Below are 20,906 nucleotides of genomic sequence, written 5' to 3'. Positions count from 1 at the left end.
CACGTACTATTGACCTGTGAATCGTTTTATTATATCATAACTGTACACTCTTTTGATGGTGTGTATCCGGTATCAGCTCCATAAAACAAATAGATGCGTATAGATTTACTATATAATATAAAACGTATTAGATCTATTTAACAACCGGAAAAACTTATTTTTAATTTATAATACTCAACATACTAGTATATCATTATCTTCAAGAAAGTTAGACATACCCACTCTACCTACCTTATATTCTGTAGGGGTCTTGTTTTATGCACGAGAACTTCACATATGGGGCAATATTTACTGGATTCAAGATAGCGAACTATGCACGTCTTACAAACTGAAAAATAAAAGTATCAATTATTTAACTGAATAAAAAAAAGAGCAAAAGAAAAACCTTTATGAAAGTTATCTTATAAAACGGAACTAAAACAATGTATTTTAAATCATAAAAATGAACGCTTGTTTTAAGTCTTTGTGAAGAGTTTTAATTTAAGTACCTTTTTTAATTAAAGTGGTCTTTTCAAAACATACATTGTTCTCAAATCGAAAGGAAGACACAAAGACACTTTATATTTGTAACCTACTTTTCTATTATTTCAAACTTTCTTATTGAATATAAGAAATTCATTTTATTGTTAAATATATTGTATATCATAACGCATGCACGACGACCATGTATTTTATAATTGATTATTCATTTGCAAGGACGAATTAATTAGCACAATGGCTCGCTTTGAATGAACAGCAAATAATAGAGAAAAAAGGCAACCGAATAATTTATTCTTGTTATCTTATCCGAAACAACATTTTATAATCTTAAACATTTCCTTATTTTTTACGCCACAACATAACAACAAAAAATCTGTAAAAAATGGGAAAACGTTGAAGGAAAATTAAGAAAAGAAAAAAATACCTATAAGCTTACTTAACAAATACATATCTATTTCTTAAAGGTGAATTAATATATAAATGTTATATGCCTTTTTCGCCGCCGATAATGAAATTCTTCCAGCATATAAACAATTTCAGTAACAGCGCCGTCACTATACCACGAGACATACAACAACAACAACAACAACAACAGTTTTTTTTCCAAAATATAAAATGATACACCAGCTTATTGTATACAACTTTTTTGCAAAAATAAAAAATTGATACGAAAAAGTTACCTTCTGTAGAGCATTATATATTATGATAAATAATAAACATACATTGGTGTTGCGTTGCAGAGTAAAATTATAAGTGTCCAAAAATGCTTTGTTTTCTATGATTTTCTTAGGAAAATAAATATTCTAATATCAGTGTCAGTTTTCAGGTGAAAAACTATTTTGAAATGCGTTATGTACATAATTTGACTGAGCATTTTGAAATAAATTTGTATTTGTCACAATCGTGTACACCATCTGGACTTCATTTTCACACAAAATCATATAATATTATGTTAAACTGGCTTTTTCGTTGTGTTTAAAGAACGAATGTCAGTTAATTTATAACAACAGAAACATCAGTATGCATACACTGAAAAAATGCAATACGTACATTTAAAATCTGTATGCACATAAACAAGTCATGTATAAAGAACTTTACATGGCTTTAAGCTATATTTACCAACAAATATAAAGAAATAACGTAACTTTGCAATAAAATAAAATCAAAACATTTTACTATTCAACAAACAGTAAGCAGGATGAAGCATCTATTTCATCATTAATTTTAAATGTGAAACATACAGATCTATGTTTATTGTAACTTACATGAATGTAGACATTCAACAATCGTCGTGGCATCTATCAGGTAACCCCCACATAATGCACAAATTAAATGTGGAGAAATCTCCGCGATATTTGTTTTCTTGGGACACGACTCCGTCATCTTGGTTACCTAGAAACAATAAACAGAAACAAAATAATAAAAGCTTATTCCATGTATTGACAGATGCTGGGATATACTATAACATGTAAAGCAACTGAAGATATTAGCGCAGCGTTATTTTTTTCCTCCAATTAGGCGCACGCACTGCCATTTTGTCTTACTATGTCTCAAATAGATGACAAGCTTTTGTGTCAAATACATGTATAAAGTAACATTTACCAGTATGTCAGTGAACAATTCTTTGTTTTTAGTTTATGAAGATCAAAATTATTAGCCTATAATTTATCATGTTTTACATTCGATACTCAAGTATTCCATTAACAACCAACTTTCACATTAAATTAATTCCTAATAAATAATCATTTGTGCATTTTAAGAAAGAGATTGAAGTCAAATTATGTTTCTGTCTCATTGTGTAGATAAAAGATATTCACTACAGCAATAACATTTTTTATTCATAATTGTGAATATTGAAATAAAATATTCTTATTCCGTCATTTTCCCCATTCAACCCATCCGTTTTTAATATTTTGATTTTATCAAATTTCGTGTGATAGGAAATAAAAGTGCATTTTTATTACAGTGTTAAACAGTTTTGGGATCACACAAATAAAGCTTTAGATTTTATTTGATTTAATGTTGGCACAAAATTATATTTCATGTGACATTTATTTTTCAATATATTCTGATAAAACATAATAAAACTAAAACATATTTCACCATAAATCAAAAGAATATATATATACATGTCTGTATCCACATTCACACGGTAGTGACGTGGCAAGTTGTGTTATTCTTTAACTTTTTGTACAACACTAAAAGTAAACTCCCCCTTTTAATGAATATACATAACATATATTTTACTACTCAGTATAGATATACATACGTATATATCTTACATATGACGACATATCAACTTAAAGTTACTCGAGATTTTTTCTGTATGCGTATTCATAAAAAAGAAGCAGAAACGTGTACATATATAAACTTTATCAAACGGACAGGTATGGTATAGGAAAAATAGTTTTACATCTTGTTAAACATACATCAGCGTGCATATTGTCATATTAAATAAGTGTTTAATACTATAAAATGCTATTTAGTCAACAGGCCATGCGAAAATGTCACCAAAGGGCTCTTCAATTCTTCACTTGGACTAAACAATTAAGAGTGAATCAATTAATAAACCTATTTTTTTATTCTTTCTTAACTAAATCATCACTTTTTCTTGGCCCAATAGTTCGATTGATGTACAATATAAGTTTGATGAGCAAGATTTATTTTCAATATCCAATTGGATCAAATGGTCTACAAGGACAAACACACAATATATATATCACAATAACTGCTATTGTTTAAATATTATCTTGTGACTTTGGTTAACAGCACTTGTAAAACAATGACTGTAAAAAATTATTAACAGGAAAGAAGCCACAGAGCTACAGGGAAGGACGGTCATATGACTTTGTCAGATTGTGGGAAAAATGAGTATGCTTTACAGAATTAAACAGAATGCAATTTTTTTATTATTCCTTACTGAATATTACTATGGGACAATCATGTTTCCGGTGTACAGTAAACTAACTTATTTCAAACGTAAAACACATATGCTAAAACATATAATTATGTAACATATATTGTATGTATACTCAGAGAACATAATGTCACAGATCGTGTTCTATATTTAAATATGTTTCCGTTTTGGTATAATTGCCTTAATGTTTAAAAACGAGATTAAAATCTCGATCAGAATCTTTTACAACTATTTCTATTCACTTACTAAAAAAAAAGTCAAGTAAAAGCAATAAAATATGAGAGAAAATTCATATGTTATTGTTGTTGTTTTTGGGCATTGCTGTAGCATACGGAGCATGTGCATATCATTGATAGAAGAGCCGAGTACCTCAGCGTTATGTCGTGTGCCACCAAAATTTTTTACAGTTACCCTTCGGTTCTTTTACTTTAATTCTGACAAGAAGTTGGATAATTAATAAAATGTCCAAGCATACAAACAATTAACAGCGACAGATACCCAGAGTATAGAATAAAAGTTTACATTATCCTTCAATGTAGAAGTGATTATTTCCCATCAAAGACTGAAGTAACAAAATTCGCTTGACACAACGCAAGCTTGTTTTTTGTTGTTTTTTTTTCTTCATAAAATGTAAATTATACAAATGTCATTAAAAATAAATGTAACTACTTCACGCCTTGTAACACCGCACTTTGGGGTCAAACGCACTTTGGGGTCCGACCCCAAAGTGCGTTAAACTTCGCACCGCACTTTGGGGTCCAACGCACTTTGGGGTCAAAATCGAGAAATTGACCCCAAAGTGCGTTAATATGCTACATATCAACGCACTTTGGGTTCAAGAGGTCTTAAGGTTTCATCTGAGTTCTGCTTAAATACTGAGTACTGACTTATTTTCTATCTGCTACATTGGAATATTTGAGGTGGAGTTCAAGATGGCGGTCAAAACTTTATGATGCTTAAGTGATAAAAGTTTCATTAATTTTACCACTTAAAATATCTAAAAGTTGTGTTCATATAACAAAATTACGGTGGCATAAAAGTGACATTTGCATATTTTTGTTTTTAGTTTTGTATACATATTCTTTTTTAGTTTTGCATACATATTTTTTCAGTTTTGCATTCATATTTTATTTTTTGTTTTTCGTACATATTTTATTTTTTTTTTTTATACATATTTTAGCCAATCAAAACAGCCTTCAAATCTTATAACAGCCCATATTTGAGTATTAAACTAGCACAGTGGTTTGGTCAAATTTCGGCCCATTTTTGGAATCGGCCCAGTCGTTTTCGGCCGGGCAAGTCTGGTTTCGGCCGACCCTTCTCGGCCCATTTTTTATATTATATGTATTGTATATAATTATTGTTTTTTATTATTATATACTGTTATATTAGTGTCTAATTGGAAAGGGCTGTTGATTGGTGATCAGTTATTATTCCATGAATATGCACCACTCAACCCCACCCCCTGAGAATTGAGAATTATGAAACTTAGGTCAATTCCTTAGCACATCCAGATAATGCGCAGAACTTATATGCCAGGTGTGCCGGCTCAAGGTCGGGGTCACACATACAGGTCAAAGGATAAAGACTTGGGTTTCATGTCCGCTCCTTATCTCCGAAACCCCATGAATGATTTTAAGGCACCTTGTGACAAATCTTAACTTCATCGCGACCATATGCAGAACCTTTCTTTGGGTTACCGCGGATACTAAATTCTTATTTTTTTGATACCTCCAAAAATGAAAATGTTGGTATTTACAAATGGCATTTGCAAATGGGGTACTGTAATTTACAGATGTCGAAGTGTTTGAAAATGGTGTTTAACAAATGGTGTAATTATCCAAACCTCTACTTTGCAAATGGCGTCATGTAAAAATATGTACAAACAAAAAAAATATGTACAAAAAAAACTAAACTAAAATTTGTATGCAAACTAAAATAGAAGATGTATGCAAACTAAAATAAAATGTGTATGCAAACTAAAAAAGAATATGTATGCATTACTAAAAAAAAGTATGTATTCAAAACTAAAAAAAATATGTACGACAAACAAACAAAACATATTTACGAAAAACAAAAACAAAAGTATAAAAAAATACAAATGTCACTTTTATGCCACCGTTCAAAATACTCTAGTACAAAAATTGTGTATTCCTAGAATTAAAAGATGCTGCGAAAAATATCCCATTCTGTCGGTCATTTACTTGATAACTTTTGGTGCCATATTGAGCCCCAATTTAAATATGTTGGGAATGAAATAAAATGCAGTTAATATTTGTTTTCCAAAGAACTATAAATATACTTTATTGCAATGTTCTGGTGAAAAATCAAGTTTTTCGATCGGACTATAAATAGTGATTTTTACAAATACATTATTAAGCTTATCAACAAACTTAAGGGTTTTTGTAAGCTCCTAACAACCGTTTTATGGGAAATCTTACATACTTCTTTAGAAAGAGCAAACATGAATTTTATAATGTTAAAATAATGGTATCAGAGAAATGTAAGATGCTTGTTATCTGAATAATATAGCGATAACTGTAAAATTATTCGTCATAAAGAAGTCAAAACACTGTAGTATTTGACTTCCATATAAAATACTAATTCACCATAACTGTACTCATCACTGCCAAAAAGCAACAGATAAAAAAAGATGGTTCAGGTAATTGACCAATGTCTATTTTTTGGATAATATAGAAGAACATCAAAATAAAAAAGCTTTAAAAAAATGAAAGCATAATGGGCCTTTAAAACGTTATTTTTAACCCTCGGGGAGATCGATACCCCACAATCCCCTCTATACCCCAGTGAGAATTATACATAATTCTGAAGCTGCGACTACTTAAATAGTTGATAGTTTTAGTACGGACTACTACTTAAAGCCGAATCTACACCTAGTCAATTTTCTTATATGTCACATTTAGCTAAATAAATGACCAGGCACATTTTTTACTGAAATGTCTTACTAAGATTTCCCAGAATTTATACCTTTGTCTATGCTAAGACTTTCATATTTCTTAAAAATGTGTAAATAAAAAACGGGAAAATAATGCATTTACCTAAAAACAATGTAGTTAATGAAAGTTGTACATTCTTTTAAAATACATGGAAAATTTGAGAAAAAATATTTTAAGCTTAATAATTGATACAAATTCTTTATTTGGTGATTTATTTGTTGAAAGTTCTTCACTTACTAATCAAGACCATTTAAATTAAATCCCTATTGATTCTACTATAATTCAGGGCACATGTTTGTGTCTATTTAATACCTTGATTTTTATGTTTACCATTGGCTTTGACTGCAATATATTATTTAAAACATAATGTACATTAATTTTCTATGACCCCAAAGTGCGGTCGTTTGCCTGATGTTAGAAAATGCATATGTACCTGTTTAACGCACTTTGGGGTCGAAATTGGACCCCAAAGTGCGTAACGCACTCTGGGGTCGGACCCCAAAGTACGTAACGCACTTTGGGGTCGGACCCCAAAGTGCGTTTGACCCCAAAGTGCGGTGTTACAACGCCTGCGCCACACATAATTGTTTTTTTAATGTTACGGATTGCCGTCGTCAATTTCACAAATGACAATGCTTCTCTATGATTTAATATCGCGTGTACATTACTGTTTTCCTATTTAGATAAATAGTGATATAAATAGACTTTTCACTTTTTATTAAAACCATTGCAATACATGCAAACGCTATGTAAGTAAAATAATTATATCGTATGTCCGATCTTACGTTTGTTAATTTCTAACGTCACTTACTCTCAAAATTAAGGTCATAAAACAACTTTCAAGATTTACAGAGGGAAGAAAACTTTGAGTGTACATAATTTCTGCTAGGGAACTTCCTTCCTTACATAAAAATATCCAAAAGATAACGCCTACCTATGTTCACCACAATATATTTTCTTATTAGTATAAGTGAAGCAGTACAATCTTAAATATTTATTTGTTGATGTTGTTGTTTTGTTCTAATTTGCAGACACTTGTGCATTTGAGTTGTTGTTAATACGGACAAAGTTGGTCGTAATATTTTTTTTTGTCATAACGACATAAATGTTTTTACCAAAGGCTCTATATAAAGCGTGTGTGTATGTTTACGCAATGTTGATTGTTGACTTGATTTTCATGTAATAAACGTATCATTTTTGCATGTTTTTATTAATTCTGAGTCATCAAAAACGTCACTTCCTCTATGTAATTTTTTTCTCTCTAACTCCGTTGTAAATTTAAAAGTAGATAATAAAACATATTTTATCGCATGAATACGTACAGTCTCCTAACCAATTACATACGTGCTTTAATGTTACATCTTTAGTAGGTTTTAGGTTACTTCAAGTTACAGGTTACACACCACAATCTCATGAATTGCATTTGCACTGGTAAAAAGTTGAAATATTGTAAGATAGCGGCGTTCAACCTTTCATTAATTATCTAAAATATCATTTTCATAATAATGGAGAAAAAAATACATTATTTGCATTTATATGAGTGAAAACACACACACGACAGAAACCCGCACGTGCTTTATATAGAGCAAATATTTCAAATGCAATCATGAGATCAAATTCAGTGCGAGAAATGATACTAAAATATAGAATTTTAAATTATTTTGATCGATCTGGAATTCATACATGCGACTAAATGTAATTTCTACGGAAACACAAATGTTTAACACCACAAATCCTTTCTGCTTCAATTGAAAAAGAAAAAGATTAAAATTTTATACATGCAAACATAATTATAAAGTCCTGTTTTATTCAGTTCATGATATTCGTTTTGTGTTTCAATATAATTACTTAATTTGCAAATTGCAAAATTTGATCAATATCAAACTGCGTTGATAGCGTAAACGAATGTTGCATTTTGATTTGTTCTCTTCGTAACAATTTTGCATAAATTATTCAAATGAGCGCGTGATTGTGCAACATGAGAATAACACTCGCGTAAAAGATACACATCTACGGTATTATATGAAAGCATGTTATCGTGTTATATCGTGCGACATGACAGGCTTCAAGTGGTTTATGTATGCAAAAAGTCTTATCAAATTAAGAAGTTTTTTTCAAGAGCGTGCATTCCACGTTGCAGACATGTGTACAACCTATTTTCAGATGTCGTAAAAATGGCAAAAATATAAGAATTAAATTGTCAACATAAAAACAGTTTAATGCGACTAAATGAACACTGATATATTTAAGATAGAGTTTAAACAAAAGATATTTTCGAAATAAAATACAATGCAACATAAAAATGATTTAGAAAAAAACACTAAAAGTCTGAGATAAGAGTATTGTACGAAGGATTGGATAGGTTTGAGTTTATGGCAAATCACGAATCGACACAAATCAAGGTCATATATCACGTACAGAAGGACATTTTTATTGATAAAATTTTTGAAATTTTTGTTTGGGGAAGTTTTAATAGTTAATTTTTCAAGGAAATTATGTTGAATTGTATCCCCAAAGATGATAACGTGCCCGATTAAACCCCGTCAAAAGGGGTCTACACACATGAAGTTTGCATTTTAGTCTAACTCGTTAAGGAAACGTTGAATGGGTTCTGAATTCGTGAAGGGAAACCCGGCTCTTAGCACTGCATTTTTCTCTAAATTTCAGCATGATTTTTTTAGGGAAACCACTAATCGCTTTTTTTAAAATTTTATGTCGCAAGATAGTTTAATAACAGCTTTAATAATATCTGAAATTTTGTTTAATTCCTCAAATTAAATCAACTTTAATCTGTAACACTTATAAATTTAAATTCATGTCAAAAGATACATTGACAATAACTTAAGTTTGCCATGTTCCAACCATGGCTTCAATTAAAGCCGTGTTCCAACTTTGTTTTATGTCGAAACACATGCCAAATATTCGACGCATTTCTACTTTAAACTATGCTATATTTGTGTTAAAAACATATCATATCACCGTATGAAAATAGTTTGAAGCATATTTCATACTTAATTTGTCTTATTTCAGCTGAATTCTACATTTTACTTATGTGTAATTATTTGCCATGTTTTAAATTATCTAGACATAAATTTTTAATTAAATCAACAAAGAAATATATAAAAAAAAACACCAACAAACAAATGGATCTTTAAATAAGACTCACTTCTCTGGTTGATGCTCGCGTATTTAAAATTCGCATGTAAGCATATTCAATTTTCCCCCTTTAAATTGAGAGATATTTCTAAATGTTTAAAATTCTGATTGTTACCATAAAAATATTGGAAAATTCATCAGATACATAAATGATTCAATGATGTAAAATTCATGTTACATTTTTTTTTAAATGCATACAGTATATTTCAAGTATTGTCAACTTGAAAATAGTTAACGCCTGCTATTATATCATGACATAACAATTTATGTATGAATCATATGCCAGTAACTGATGCAATTTGAAATACATTTTTCAAAAAATAAAAAGTTGAATAAAACATAATATAGTAATAAAAATGAACATTAACATTTTTCATATACATACAGAAGTCATAATGTTAGCGGAAGTGGTGTTTCAAAATATCTTGAATTCTTGTGTGGAATTAATTAGAAATAATCCTAATTTGTCATTCTGTTTTACATTTTAATATGACGTGATTAGAAGATAATTTCGTTTTAAATTATTCCAGTATGGAGAATTATCGGCCAGAACATTGTAGACAAAATATTTAAAGCAGCAATATAACATACATGAAAATGGCTTTTTGTATATACCTTTTCTCACTGTAAGTATAATTGCTATATTATATCTTATATCAAATCTAAGAGATATCAAATGTATCGATCTTAAATCAACGTTACTTATTTTCCATAATGAAAAAAATAAAAAGTATTACATATTGCGAAGAAGTATTCTGATTCTGTTCTGTTTTAGTTAACAAATTGACGATGATTGTCTTTTTATTCGTGCATTGCAACACCGCTACACATTACGGAACTTATTTAATTTGTAATTAATCTGAAAATCTGGGTTTTAATTGAATAGCATGTTTCGTACATGACAAGTTGGTAACATTGATCTATAGATTCAACGTTTATCGCCTTGATAATATATATAAAACACTTGCTCTATATAAAATTATGTCACAAAGTGTAATAGATAAATGAAATGGCGAGAAGTAAACGCTTTCTTCAATAATACGTCATCATTATTTACGGGGAAAATTCCTTAAAGAGTCAAACATCGGGAGAGTTTTGATGAGTTTACGTTTAATACAAAAAATGGAAAGATTTTGTACTTGACATTTAGAGCAATTTATGAAATGCATTCCGACGCATTAAAGCATCCGTTATTACTCACTGTCCGTGAATCATTAAAATCACTTCATACTTTATCGTACGTTTGTACGACACAAGATTGTTCACAATGACAATGCTGCAGTACAAGTATTATATATAATATTTGTTGTCGCAGTGTATATTAAGAATTACGAATCGAGCAAATTCATTACGACGTTGAACACGGTAACTGACATTTTACAATTTTAGATGACTTTATCAACGGTTAAAACACCTTCAGTACGGCGCTCAAAACCATTTATTAAGACCTCAAAACCGCTTAATCAAAGCTCAGCAGGACTGTGGTTAAACCAAAATCAACAGCTATTACTGTGTCAGTGCAGATACAGTTTTATCAACGTAGCAAAATGCAAATATACGCTAATGCATTTGTACAGAACCAACAAGTATTCGATAAACCACGAAGTATTGCTTCGGCCATATTTGTTTTTAAGGCGAAATTATCGTACTCGTTTTAAAGGTGATTATACAGTCTTAAAGAAAGGATCGGTGAAAATACCGACACAAAACAATAAAGTAAACTTGTATTAAATGTACACTTACTTTATTTACGTTGGTCAGTGCGATTAAGTTGTCCAATTATGTGATTTTCCGTACGGTATTAAAACCCAATACACATCTATTCATAGCGATGGCATGTCACGTGACTAACGATAATTTATGCGCCGTTTCACTCGGCTGGCGCATGAATATTTGATTGTACGCTAAATGTAAACCCTATCGCGTTTTTGCCTTTATTATCCGTTCGGATTGTTAAACTCGACACCTATTCCCATGTATACGAGGGGAAATTTATAAAGCTCAATTTTCCTTCATTAAAATACAATAAAAACTTTAAATTACCCTTCTATGTGAATATGAGAAGGTAAAATCCCGCGAAATAATTAAAGTATAAATAAAAAAAATCATTTAAAATACATATACGCTATTTGTTAAAGAATTATATATATTTCATTCTTTTTTATTTTAACAGGATGCGGGAATATTAGAATTATATGCTTGATAAAAAAGACAAAGATGGAAAATAAATATAATATACTCCGATCAAATAAGGATGTAACTTTTGTGGAAATTAAAAATAATTTTGTTACGCAAGTCTCTAAAACACTGTGTTTTTACTTTAATTCTGATATACGCTATCATTTTGTAATTTTAACATATATATTTTTTTATTCACGAAAAACGCCAAAATTATAAACATTAATTCAATCCAATCCAATCAGATCCAATACATTACAGAAAATATAGATGTTGTTACATGTTGTACAAATAGATATTTATTAATTCATTATTAAAATCTCATCTATATACATAGTACAATATAATGCAACATAAAAATATGTCATTATAACATGTATATACAGAATCACAAGAAACTACAAATGTATAAAGCACATAAAAATATATAGCATTTTGTAACAAACAAAGGTAATTTTCATGATATAACTAAGGTATTTAGAACAAAGGTAGAATAAAGCAGTACGAAGAGGAGCACTTATGTCATAACAAGGTTGGACTTAAAAAAACTGAAAAAAACTTAAAGTGACCTGATAAGCACCTACTCAGTTTTTAAAACAAACATATAAAATTATTTTCAAAGATAAAATTTACGTCTATTAAGAATATCGAAACAGGTTTTGGCACATATTCTAATTAAGGAGGTATTTGTAAAAAGAAACACAAGCTTATCATTATCTGACTGTTATAAAATTTTGGATCTTTATGAAATAAGTTTCGTCTGTAATCATCATAAAGTGAGCACTGTAAGATAACATGAGATTCTGATTCAACATTATTAAAACAAAATGGACAAGTACGATTTTGATCACTTAAGTTTTCACGACCGTTAATAAAAAACTTTATATACAGGAAGTAAGTAAATAAGTAAACATATACATGTAATAAATGAAATTTTAACTGTATTTAAAAAACAATAGAAAGTTCTTATCACAGGATCTCATATAATTCAAGTTATGTGTTAAGAATTTTATTCGAGACTTATGCATACTGCATTATCTTCTGAAAAATGTAAGATAAACGAGGGAATGAAAAAAGCAAAAATCGCCAGTTCTAGGCCTAAACAATTTTGGAAGCACGTAAAAAGCAATACAAGCCTCAAAATACTAGGACAGAAAAATTTAAACGTAGATGATCTCGGTGGTCATTTTTAGATTTTGTTTTAGGGTGGGAAGTTACATGAATTCACGAAATTTAGACACATCTGATCAACACGATGAACCGTTGGACGCGGAAATTTCTAGGTAGGAAGTCGTTTAAATTTTTTTTTTTAAAAAAATGGAAAGAACCCCGGCCTCGATATATTACCCTCGGAAGTATTTAAGAATTAATTATAAGCTCTTTCCTACTTAAACTTTATAATAAAAATGTTTACGAATCCTGAATATCCGAAAACTTAGGGCAAAGTTATTATTCCGGTTTTTAATAATAGAAATGCGAATGATCCGAAAAATTATAGAGGAAATTACACATATTAATATCTTAGGGAAATTTATTCTGAATTTTTTTTAAAGGTGCATTATGCATCAGAAATAAATATATTTTTTCTTTTGCAAAAAGGACAAATATGTGTTTTGTCAAACAAAACTTTTCACTTATATTTTGATCAAAGGTTCCCCTGACATTTATTAAGGAATTTTAACCAAAATCTAACATATATCACCAGTGCAAGTACCAGTTCATATGCTAGAATAACAGTATTAAATAATAAATAAGTCGCGAGATTAACATTTCGTTTAGTTTTTTTCTAATATAACATAAGGGGTGTAGTTTGTGATAACAGTTGAACAAAGAGTTATTGATATAAGAACAAACATGGGCTGCTAGAATTAAGAACGTCTTACAGATTGCAGTTCCCCCCCTTTTAAGTTGATATAAGAAATGAATTATGCATTAGAACGATACCTAGATTTTATACAAAATAAAAATTTTAAAAGTAGCCATAAATATGTTTTGTGTTGAATGTAAATATGGTTGTGTTGTGTTGTGTTCTGATATGCATGTTCTACTGTCTGTGCTTTCTTTTGCCTGCTGTGCAGTGCTACTTGCTGTGATTGTTTCTGTGTCGTCGCAGTGCGGTGCGGTGCGATACAGTGTAAATGCTGTGCTTATGCTATGCATGCTATGCTAACATATTTTGTAAATTTAAGTATTGTTATAATCTAGACGCCTTGTGATAATTTATCATTTAGTAAGAAAAGAATTATAATTCAAAATAGAATCGTGGCAAATAAATCGTTCCAAAATAATGTACTAATATACTCATGCACTAATAGTGAAATACAATGTCGATATGCAATTGCCGACACATGACCCTTAAAAAAATGGATTCCGTATAATCAGAAAATGTTCTAAAAACAATCCATGACTTATAATATATAATTTTAACATGAATGTTTTAAATATTTTACACATCAATTTTCAAAAGGTAACAGATTTTTTTTTTTAACTAACTGATATTCTAAGAATATCTGGCAAGTTGAAAACTATAATTATTCAAACAAAAGAATTCCGCCCATCGGTATGTCGTTATACGTCTTTTATAATCTTTATAAATAAATGCAAAAAAAATCAAGGAAAATGGTGATAATCGAACTCCCTTAAAAAGCGTTTAAAAAGTTCTTTTTTTAAGGAAAAAAATACTAATTTTATTTTCAGTTTTTTTCCACTATATATCATAAAAAAACACAAAAAATAATTCAAATGTGACAAAAATAACAAATAAATTAGCATAGGAAACAAAAAGATAATTCAAATGTTTAGAAACAAGATGACGATTTAGTCGATTTTACGCTGACTTTTTCTATCTTCTGTTTGTCCCCTTCCGTCCATGATTTAACTTTCCCCGGAATCCACTGCGTGTTTTCGTGCACATCGTTGTACTGGCAGGTTGAACTTTCCTGAAAAAAATAAGAAATAAAAAATAGTTTTGTTTTTAATAAAAGAATTTTGTACATATCTTTTTCATTTAAAAATGTATTTTAAAGGCAAAAGTGTTCGCTTTTTTGTCACACACTTTTTAAATAAAAAATTAAATAAATTAAATAAATTTTTCCATTATTTAACTTGTAATTATTTTATTTTAAAAATATTTTTGAAATTCACAAACATTTTGATATCAAGTAAAAAACCTTTTTTATGTGAAGAAGTTTGTAACCCCCATAAAGTAAATTTAAGACTCCGGAAAGTTTTGGAAAATTTTTATTAAAGCCTTTCTTAAAAACGATCCCTGGTACCCGAAAAAAAATATCATAAAGAAAATAATAACATATATTAAAACAATAATTTTCAAAAATACTTTTAGAAATAAATATTAGAAAATACAAGAGTGGCTATTTTTGTATTTTGAAAAAATTTTTGAAAATCCCTTTAACTTTTAATTTATATGAGAATATAGGTCCCGAAAAAAATGAAAACCTTTTTTTTCCTTTTTCAGATAAATTTCACAGTAAAATATAAGAATGTGTTTTTTTTCTGTCACGTCACGTGACTGGAGAAGACGTTGACGTCTCTTTTGTGTACAATTTGACAGCCCTGGGTGTCCGCCATCAAATTCGTACGGGTACCTGCAATTTTACGATTGTGATTTCCCTTTTGTCACTGAAATTACCGTTCAACACTTTTGCCATTGTTTCCGGTGTGATGGATTTGAGGTCGCCATTTTCCCCCTTGTACAAAGGTAGAATGTAATACCATCGGCTACCAAATAACGCAGATTCGAGGGACGTTCTACTGCCGTAATGACATTCTGAAAATGCAATAACAGTGAATATTAAAGAATAAAATGTCAACGTGAGAAAGTACAAGTACTTGTACAACTTTGAAAAATATTCTTAAAATATTATTTTCAGAGAATGAAACAATACATGTAGATTCTAATTCTATAACTAATATTTCACTCATAACATACCTGAGTAGTCTTAAATGTAGCTAAATCATTTCTATTTGACCATGCTTTTTTCGAGCATGGAGTATCGTTAGAAAGATCATTTTCAGCTAGACGTTGACTGCGAACAAGCTTCTGCGTGCATCGGCTCTAGTCTCAGAAGTCACCTTTGACGATGTATCAAACTTTGAAATGAAAGAGAAAAAGTTAATATCAAATATTACTATTCTTATATTTTAGTATATTTGAATAGCATAAAGATTATTAATTCAAATAAACTAATTTTAGATCTTTTTAAATTTCAAAATAAATTCAGATTGTAAAATGATTGTTTGTGAACTTACACATGAAGGGGTATCATTTTTTAGAATACAGAGTTGTTCCCCTTTGGTTTCTGGTTTAGGTTTGTTTATTTTATTTATTGCTCTGGTGAATTGTTACGTCACCGAAAATTCAGTCTGAAATAAAATATGATAAATCTATATTATAAATAACATAAAAAAAACATACGGGAAAAAGATTTTTTTATACATAAATGATACAAAAAATATTTTTCCTTTTAAAAAAATTTTTTTATTCGTATTAACTTTTTCATTTTTGACAGATGAAAATAAATCTAGACTTTTGTATATGAAAAATATGTAGGTATTCCACGGCCATACAAAGTGTAAAAATGAAATTAAACCCTATGAAATTTTAGAAAAATTTTTTACCTGATAGCATTCTGTTTTATTAGGTTTCTATCCCCAATGTATGGAAAAGAACAGTTATGTTCAAAATAAATCCAGTATGAATAATGCTATAACAAATTTTCCATTCCTTTAAAAAAAAAATTTTATACAAAAAATTATTGTTGTTTCCTGTGCGTTGAGAAAATTTTGACAGACGAGTAAAGTGAAAAAAAATATCTGAAAGTCATCAACGAAAATATTTTTTTTTGGCCTTGCACCCCTTTAAATTACCCAATCAAATCGCTAGGTGAAATTGGCATGCTTTTACGGAGATTACATAATTTGCTTGCAGACGGAGAGTGTTTTTCTGTAACATCCGAGATTCTGTAAATAGAAAAATAGAAAAATTTTTGATATTTGTGATTTACTCGTGATTAAAATTAAAAAACAAATTTTATTTTTTGACATAAAGATAATTTTGTAAAAAAAACCTTTTTACTGATATTTTGATCAAATTTCTTTTTTGACTTTTTTAAAAAGGAATTTTATCCATATCTACATATTTCACCAATACAGTACAAATCTTAGAATAAACAATATTAAATGGTAAGTTTTTCTTACTACGTTAAAGATGATTTAAACAATATATTTGGCTTGATTTTTGCCGATAATTGTTTAAATAAATTGTGATAAATCTATCAGTTAAGGTAAAGGATTTATCATCTTTAACAGTTATTTCCCTTAGAATGTGTCTAAATTCATAAAGTAGTCTTTCATTCTTCTTAAATGTTCGTTTGAGCAAAATCTGCAAAGTTTCATACTTTTCACTCTCCTATGTGTGGAATGGCTTTCAAGTCATAAAATATTAAAAGATCTGCTAGCCTCGATTTTTGTTTTGTGTTTGAGATGACTAACATATTTGCAATAATTCAGGACTTGAATGTTGTTATGGATTATTTCTAAAAGAAATCTTCATGCATGTGTTAAGATTTTAAAGTATATTGCCTTCGTGTTATATTGATTCCCTTTTCGCTTACTCGATTTTGTGCCTTTTTTGCAACTGTGCTGTGAGCCTGTGATTGGTTTATCGAAATTTTTTCTACGCTACGTATCGTTGCTCGTGCTATACAACTGATTTTTTTGCTTCTATCATTACATCTAATGCTATTATGTTCTATTATCAAGCTGAGCTATGTTTTATGGCATTTGTTAAAATATTGTTATTCGTACTTAAAAAGAATTGCAAAGTAATGAAATAAATATCAATTACTCCAATTTAATGGGGAATTCTTGGAGATATTTACTTTAAGTGAAGATTTTAATGTTACAAAGCATCGATGTGAATAGAAAATCATATTAGAATTTACAAATTGCCTCTCATTTTTTGAAAATAATTGCACCGATACTTTTTTTAAATTTTAGCTTTACTTAAAGTATAATATTAATACAATTGCGACACATGACCCTTAAAATGGATTCCGTATATCATATATGTCTCATAACATATCCATGACTTATATATATATTATGTATGAATGTATGTTCATTGACATGTGCTCTAAATAGTTTTACACATCAATTTTCAAAAGGTAACAGATTTGTTTTTAACTAACTGATATTCATGAAGAATATTCTGGCAAGTATGAAAACTATAATTATTCAAACATAAAGTATTTCGCCCATCGGTATGTCGTTATACGTCATACTTATAATCTTTATAAATATAATGCTAAAAAACATCATACTGGAAAATGGGTGATCAATCGAACTGCCTTGAAAGCGTTTAAACAAGTTCTTGTTGTTAAGGAAAAAGGAATAGCATAATTTATATTTTCAGTTTATTATCCACTATATATACATAACAAAAACACAACAAATAATTCAAATGTGACAAAAATAACAAATAACATTAGCACTAGGGAAACAACAAGATAATTCAAATGTTTAGAAACTAAGATGACGATTTAGTCGACTACGCTGACGTTTGCTAGTCTTCTGTTTGTCACCTTCCGTCCATGATTTAGACTTTACCCGGAAGTGACGTAAATCAGCTGCGTGATCTTCGTGCAGCATCGGCTTGTAACTGGCAGGTTCGCAACATTGCTGAAAGAAAACAGAGAAATGATAAAAAATAGTGTTTGTTTTTAATAAATAGTACATTGTACATATCTATTTCATCTAAAAATGTATGTCTATATATGTGTCTATTTTAAAGCTAGTTGTCGCGTTTTTGTCACACACATTTTTAAATAACAAAATTGAAATAAATTAATTTTAGATAAATAGAAAAATATTCCATTATTTAACGTTGTTATTTACTTTATGTTATCAATATTATTTGAAATTCACAAACATTTTGATATCCAATGTAAAAATACCTTTTGTGATGTGAAGAAAGCTTTGTAACCGCCATCAAGTAAATAGACTTCCGGAAAGTTTAGTTTTGGATAATGTTCCTTATTCAATTCACGATCCTGGCTTCTTAGAAAACGATACCTGGTACACAGAAAAGAAATATCTATAAAGAATATAATCTAACATATATTGAAACATATCAACATTGTCATTGTTGAAGAAATACTCTTTTAGAAATCAATATTAGAAAATACAATGAGTGGCTATCTTTGTACTTTTGTATAAGTTACTATTACTTTGAAGAATACCTTGAACAGTTCGTAATGTATATGAGAATATAGGTACCGAATAAAATGAAACTTACATTTTTGGACCTCTTTCAGATGAGAATTCACAGTGAAATATAAGAATGTGTGGTTTTTCTGTCACGTCACGTGACTGGAGAAGACTGTTGACGTCATCTTTTGTGTACAAGTTGACAGCGCCTCGGATGTGTCCGCCATCAAATTCGTACGGGTACCTGCAATCTACGATTGTGACTTTCCCAATCTTGTCACTGTAATTACCGTTCAACACTTTTGCCATTGTTTCCGGTGTGATGGATTTGAGGTCGCCATGTTTTCCTTGTACTGAAGGTAGAATGTAGTCACGTGATCCATCGGCTACCAAATAACGAGATTCGAGACGTTCTACTGCCGTAATGACATTCTGAAAATGCAATAACAGTGAATATTAAGAATAAAATGTCAACGTGAGAAAGTACAAGTACTTGTACAACTTTGAAAATATTTTAAATGTTACTTCAAGAATGAAACAATACATGTAGATTCTAATTCTATAACTAATATTTCACCATACATACCTGAGTAGTTAATGTAGCTAAATCATTCTCTATTTGACGCATCTTTTTCGAGCATGGAGTATCGTTAGAAAGATCATCTTCAGCTAGACGCTTGACTGCGAACAAGCTTCTGCGTGCATCGGCTCTAGTCTCAGAAGTCACCTTTGACGATGTATCAAACTGAAATGAAAGAGAAAAAAGTTAATATCAAATATTATATTCTTATATTTTAGTATATTTGAATAGCATAAAGATTATTAATTCAAATAAACTAATTTTAGATCTTTTAAATTTCAAAATAAATTCAGATTGTAAAAATATTGTTTGTGAACTTACACATGAAGGGGTATCATTTTCGAATACAGAGTTGTTGCCCTTGGTTTCTGGTGTTAGGATTGATTCTATTTCAGCTTTAGTTGTCTCTGGTGAATCTGTTACGTCACCGAATAATCTCAGTCTGAAATAAAATATGATAAATGCTATATTTATAAATAACATAGAAAAACATACAGGAAAAGATTTATTATACATAAATGATACACAAAAATATTATCCCTTTTATACACAAAATTGATGTTATTCGTATTACACTTTTTCATGTTTGACAGATGAAAATAAAATCTAGAGCATTTGTATATGAATAATATGTAGGTATTTCCACGGACATACTGAAGTGCTGAAATGAAATGTAAATCCTATGTAATTTAGAATAATTTACCTGATAGACATTCTGTTTTATTAGGTTTCTATGCCAATGTATGGAAAAGAACAGTGTATGTTTCTAAATGAAATCCGAGTATGAATAATGCTATAACAAATTTTCCATTCCTTTAAATACAAATTATACAAAATAATTATTGTATGTTTCCTGTGCGTTGAGACAAATTTGACAGACGAGTAAAGTGAAATAAAATATACTGAAATAGTCACTCAACGACAATATATAATTGGCCTTGCAGCCCTTAATTACCCAATCAAATCGCTAGGTGCAAATTGTGCAAGTGCGTTACGGAGATTACATAATTGCTTGACAGTCACGGAGAGTGATTTCTGTAACATCCGAGATTCTGTCAGATAGAAAAATAGTAAATGTTTGATATTTGTGATTTACTCGTGATTAAAAGTTGATAATACAAAGGTTATTGTTTCGACATAAATGATAACTTTGTCAAACAAACCTTTTTACTGATATTTTGATCAAACGTTCTTGTTGACATTTTTAAAGGAATTTTATCCATTATCTATCATATTTCACCAATACAGTACAAATCTTAGAATAACAATATTAAATGGTAAGTTTTCTTCTACGTAAAGATGATTTAACAATATATTTGGCTGATTTTTGCCGATAATTGTTTAAATAATGTGATAATCTATCAGTTTAGGTAAAGAGATTTATTCATCTTTAACAGTTATTTCCCTTAGA

At 29.5% G+C, this 20,906-nt stretch overlaps 2 protein-coding genes and 1 long non-coding RNA gene across 3 annotated transcripts in view; 1 reads left to right on the top strand and 2 right to left on the bottom strand.

Annotated features, from left to right (window-relative positions):
* LOC132723935 (uncharacterized) overlaps positions 1-11,404 on the bottom strand; it is an 18,731-nt gene extending 7,327 nt beyond the window's left edge. Inside the window, exons 1-3 of the mRNA XM_060708743.1 lie at positions 11,254-11,404; positions 1,746-1,872; positions 232-328 (exon numbers count right to left, since the gene is read on the bottom strand). Coding sequence (XP_060564726.1) covers positions 232-328; positions 1,746-1,863 — 215 coding nt within the window. The 5' untranslated portion in view covers positions 1,864-1,872; positions 11,254-11,404. The remainder of the gene's footprint in view (positions 1-231; positions 329-1,745; positions 1,873-11,253) is intronic.
* On the top strand, positions 9,811-19,800 carry LOC132723938 (uncharacterized). Its single transcript, XR_009624815.1, has 2 exons — positions 9,811-10,136; positions 19,023-19,800. It is a non-coding gene; the product is annotated as an uncharacterized LOC132723938 (long non-coding RNA).
* LOC132723936 (M-phase inducer phosphatase-like) lies at positions 17,890-20,906 on the bottom strand. Its single transcript, XM_060708744.1, has 5 exons — positions 19,817-20,906; positions 19,502-19,660; positions 19,004-19,347; positions 18,663-18,780; positions 17,890-18,387 (listed from the first exon to the last, which is right to left on the bottom strand). The coding sequence occupies exons 1-5, from the start codon at positions 20,009-20,011 to the stop codon at positions 18,229-18,231; spliced, it is 975 nt and encodes a 324-aa protein (XP_060564727.1). The 5' UTR covers positions 20,012-20,906; the 3' UTR covers positions 17,890-18,228.

The sequence above is a fragment of the Ruditapes philippinarum genome, unplaced genomic scaffold (assembly GCF_026571515.1).
Source record: "Ruditapes philippinarum isolate M1 unplaced genomic scaffold, ASM2657151v2 ctg2986_1_1_1_1, whole genome shotgun sequence".
NCBI classification, from domain to species: domain Eukaryota; kingdom Metazoa; phylum Mollusca; class Bivalvia; order Venerida; family Veneridae; genus Ruditapes; species Ruditapes philippinarum.
Note: the sequence above shows the minus strand (reverse complement) of the source record. Positions and strands in the feature narration are given on the sequence as shown.

What these genes read in the sequence shown, in the direction of transcription:
- LOC132723936 (XM_060708744.1), bottom strand. Translation starts at nt 20,011, where the DNA reads ATGTATAATAAATCTTTTCCTGTATGTTTTTCTATGTTATTTATAAAT. An exon ending in TAGCTACATTAACTACTCAG is followed by an intron (nt 19,348 to 19,501) that starts GTATGTATGGTG and finishes TTGCATTTTCAG; the next exon opens with AATGTCATTACGGCAGTAGA. An exon ending in CTTTCTTCACATCACAAAAG is followed by an intron (nt 18,388 to 18,662) that starts GTATTTTTACAT and finishes GTTTTCTTTCAG; the next exon opens with CAATGTTGCGAACCTGCCAG.